Below are 3,987 nucleotides of genomic sequence, written 5' to 3'. Positions count from 1 at the left end.
GGGAGCTGATAAGTACGAGGTTCTATGTTGAACTACGTTTTACTGCGGCTGGCAACTTGTCAAGGGCGTGGATGGGTCTGCGAAAAACTACGTTTTACTGCGGCTGGCAACCGGCTGGCAACTTGCCAAGCGCGTGGACGGGTCTGCGAGTAACTACGTTTTCCTGTGGCTGGCAACTTGCCAAGCGCGTGGACGGGTCTGCGAGTAACTACGTGTTACTGTGGCTTGCAAGTTGCCAAGCGCGTGGACGGGTCTGCGAGTAACTACGTTTTCCTGTGGCTGGCAACTTGCCAAGCGCGTGGACGTGTCTGCGAGTAACTACGTGTTACTGTGGCTTGCAAGTTGCCAAGCGCGTGGACGGGTCTGCGAGTAACTACGTGTTACTGTGGCTTGCAAGTTGCCAAGCGCGTGGACGGGTCTGCGAGTAACTACGTGTTACTGTGGCTTGCAAGTTGCCAAGCGCGTGGACGGGTCTGCGAGTAACTACGTGTTACTGTGGCTTGCAAGTTGCCAAGCGCGTGGACGGGTCTGCGAGTAACTACGTGTTACTGTGGCTTGCAAGTTGCCAAGCGCGTGGACGGGTCTGCGAGTAACTACGTGTTACTGTGGCTTGCAAGTTGCCAAGCGCGTGGACGGGTCTGCGAGTAACTACGTGTTACTGTGGCTGGCAACTTGCCAAGCGCGTGGACGTGTCTGCGAGTAACTACGTTTTACTGCGGCTGGCAACCGGCTGGCAACTTGCCAAGCGCGTGGACGTGTCTGCGAGTAACTACGTTTTACTGTGGCTTGCAAGTTGCCAAGCGCGTGGACGGGTCTGCGAGTAACTACGTGTTACTGTGGCTGGCAAGTTGCCAAGCGCGTGGACGGGTCTGCGAGTAACTACGTTTTCCTGTGGCTGGCAACTTGCCAAGCGCGTGGACGTGTCTGCGAGTAACTACGTTTTACTGTGGCTGGCAAGTTGCCAAGCGCGTTGACGGTTCTGCGCTGAACTACGTTTTAGTAGGGGCAGCCTCATATTATAACTACTGAACAATACATATGACAACGGATAGGTATGTTCCAGTGCGGATATCTACGTTTTAGTACGTTATACAACGGATTAATAAGTTTCAACAAGATTGGACTAGAGTCACGACCATATATGGCCACGCATCGCTCTTGTGCATATTCACAAGTTGGAGAAACTTGCACATGTGGGATAAGTCTTTAATTAAGTCGATTTGACCCTGTGTTGGTACGGATTGATACGGAGAACGACGTTGAGGTATGGTGTAGATACGGATCGATACGGATTCCGTGGCCTAGACGTACATATGTAGGTATCCGCGACGTGTGTGTGACTGGTACATAAGGAACTTGAGATTATTCATCTGGAAATTATTCTTTATATAAAGCCTTTAGTGTTTATCACGAAATGTCAGCAATTTATCTTGGAATATCTTGCAACAATACCTATATAAACCTGAACGTGTGTGTTAATGTGCCCATGTACTCATAAATACGACTAATCAATGGTTTTAGAAAAAAATATTGATTAAACTTTATTGGCAGACGTTGATCAATTTTACAAATTATATAATTATAGTAGGTCTTTGCAAAAACAAATTTGTTTGTATAGTTGTTCCGAGACGCAGTGAGATTGCTCTCCGTATCGATTCAGCCGGCTTTGCTCCCCGACAACAGTAACTTTGTCCGCTTGATGCCCGGCTTTAAACGCCGAGTATTCCACAGTACCCTCAAAATAGGCGTTACCGGGGTTAGTGTAGAACCTGACCGTATACAGGCCGCTATCCTTGTCAATGTCTCGGGACAATCCCACCATACCACCTATCACACGTGGTAAAGATAAATGCAAATCTTTGTTGACGTTTGCGTAATCCTTATCTGAGTAGATAGCCCTTGCTTCTGTGATGTTTTGTAAACGGATAATTGAACATTCACTTTGTTTACTTGATAACACTTTGTTCATATGCAAAATTAAAACATCGACGGCTAGTTTGACAACCGGAGAATCTATGTCGACAGGTACCCGGTCTTTGCACGTGCACGTGTTGTCCGGTATTCCCCCATCAGCGCACGTGCGGTCCCCAGGAATATAATGAAATATGTTTCGCTTCACCATATACTCTTGGGTTGGTATCTCTGGTCTTTCAAGGAAAGCTGTGTTGTGAATAAGTTCCAAAACGGTGTTATAAGTGTCATAATGAGTAACTAGACGTTTTGTGTTTTCCCTGAGATTGCGTCCAATACTCGGGTAACGCTTGGTTAAATGGTCAGGAACATGTACCATTAACCAAGGGTTGCTGTTTTCAGCACGCCCAATATGAGTTAAGGAGGCGCCACCTATTCGAAAACCATGGTCACTCAATACTATAAGTATTGTGTTGTTTATGTCTATATCTGAGGTCATCCATGTAAGGAATTCTAGCAAAGAGTTATCATACAGACTTGCCGTATTAAAGGAGTCATGTGTGACCACATTCGACCAGAAAAATGCAAACTTTCTTTTTTTGTTGTATTTTTGTAAAAATCCTTTTAAATATTCTAGCTGGATGTCAAAATAATTTCGATCACCATAGCAATTTTCAGAAAGACTTCCTAAAGGTGTACTGAAAACTGGTTCGAATTTTTCCATTGCCAATGAGTAAGGCCGAAAGTAATAATCTGTAGGTATTTTATTGAAGCCGCTTTTACCAGAGTTAAAGGTAGAATACGTCGCATTGTCTTCTGCCATAAATGTTGCTATGGACTCCATTGGTTTTTCATTCCATAGCAACGGCATGTAATCGGCAAACCGTTTTAGAAACTCGACGTCAAGAAAGCTCCAATGACTTTTCCCGGTCAGTAAGGGTATGAGATTAGGAAACGTGTTGTCCCCTACTTTTCTATGCCCAATCATATCATAACAACTGAGATTATGACGTAAGAAATTGAAGGATTGTTTTAAATTCCTGATTGCATGGGATCGCGACACAGAGTCAATACCAAGCATGATGACGCTTGGGGTGTCCGCTTTTTCAACTTCAATATCACGTGCATGTTTAGCATACTCGTTCCAGAAATGATTAACATGAACCATATCATACACTTTCGTTATCGTTTTGTTTTTAAAGCACGTGACACGGAATATGTGGCTTCGGACTTCTTCCGGCGTGACACAGAATATGAGGGTTCGGGCATCTCCCGGAAGTATCAATCTCTTTCTGGGTCCCATCCGCAATTGTTTATCACCGTCAAGGCGCTCAACGGCCTGGTACCAACATCCCATACCCTGTAAGTGTAACTTCCGATTTGCAGCTAGACTGGTGTTCATGTACATGCGTCCATCTTTGCGAGTAAAGAACAAATCATATTTATCAACACATTGCAGTGGCTTCGGGCGCACCAGGAATGGCCGCAAAGACTCGTCCCATGGATCTAACGCTGTCAAGTTACATGGCTTGAACACTATTGGCGATGGAGTTAAATATCTCCATTTAGTGAACATACATAATCCAGACACACATACCAAAACGGAAAATATTTTCACTCGACGTTTATGTTTAAAAACCATTTTCACTGTAATGTCGAAATAAGATAGTCCACTGAATGAGTCTTGATAACACACCCACCACGCTTGAATAATATTTTGTCGGGTGGTTTTTCATATTTATCTGTTGACACGGTGTTAAAACATCGCGTTTGGTATTGGTTGAAAAGTAGGCTTGTCCACTGGTAAGAGTGATTAAATCAGATACTGGTTCGCTTTGATAAAATCTTGTATGTTGGTGTATAACTGCCGTAAGGTTAACTGATAACGTGCGCGAATAAGTTCGTGTTTACCACTACCTGTATTAAAGCAGCACTCTCACAGATTGAACGTTTTGACAACCTTTCTTTTATTGTTTGTCTAGGATCGAGCCAATTTATGCGAAATTGCATGTAAAACAGTCATATAAGACTGCTGACTAAACATTTGATCGCAGATTTTTATATTTAAGTTCAAAA

The 3,987-nt window shown here is 44.0% G+C and overlaps 1 protein-coding gene across 1 annotated transcript; it reads right to left on the bottom strand.

Annotated features, from left to right (window-relative positions):
* Positions 1 to 1,526: 1,526 nt before the first annotated feature.
* LOC128212174 (uncharacterized) lies at positions 1,527 to 3,587 on the bottom strand. Its single transcript, XM_052917482.1, has one exon. It carries the CDS (start codon positions 3,551 to 3,553, stop codon positions 1,580 to 1,582), a length of 1,974 nt encoding a protein of 657 aa, XP_052773442.1. The 5' UTR covers positions 3,554 to 3,587; the 3' UTR covers positions 1,527 to 1,579.
* Between the last annotated feature and the right edge of the window lie 400 nt (positions 3,588 to 3,987).

The sequence above is a fragment of the Mya arenaria genome, chromosome 12 (assembly GCF_026914265.1).
Source record: "Mya arenaria isolate MELC-2E11 chromosome 12, ASM2691426v1".
Lineage (NCBI taxonomy): Eukaryota > Metazoa > Mollusca > Bivalvia > Myida > Myidae > Mya > Mya arenaria.
The sequence above is the reverse complement of the archived record's forward strand: the minus strand, read 5'-3'. Positions and strand labels throughout refer to the sequence as shown.

What these genes read in the sequence shown, in the direction of transcription:
- LOC128212174 (XM_052917482.1), bottom strand. Translation starts at nt 3,553, where the DNA reads ATGGTTTTTAAACATAAACGTCGAGTGAAAATATTTTCCGTTTTGGTA.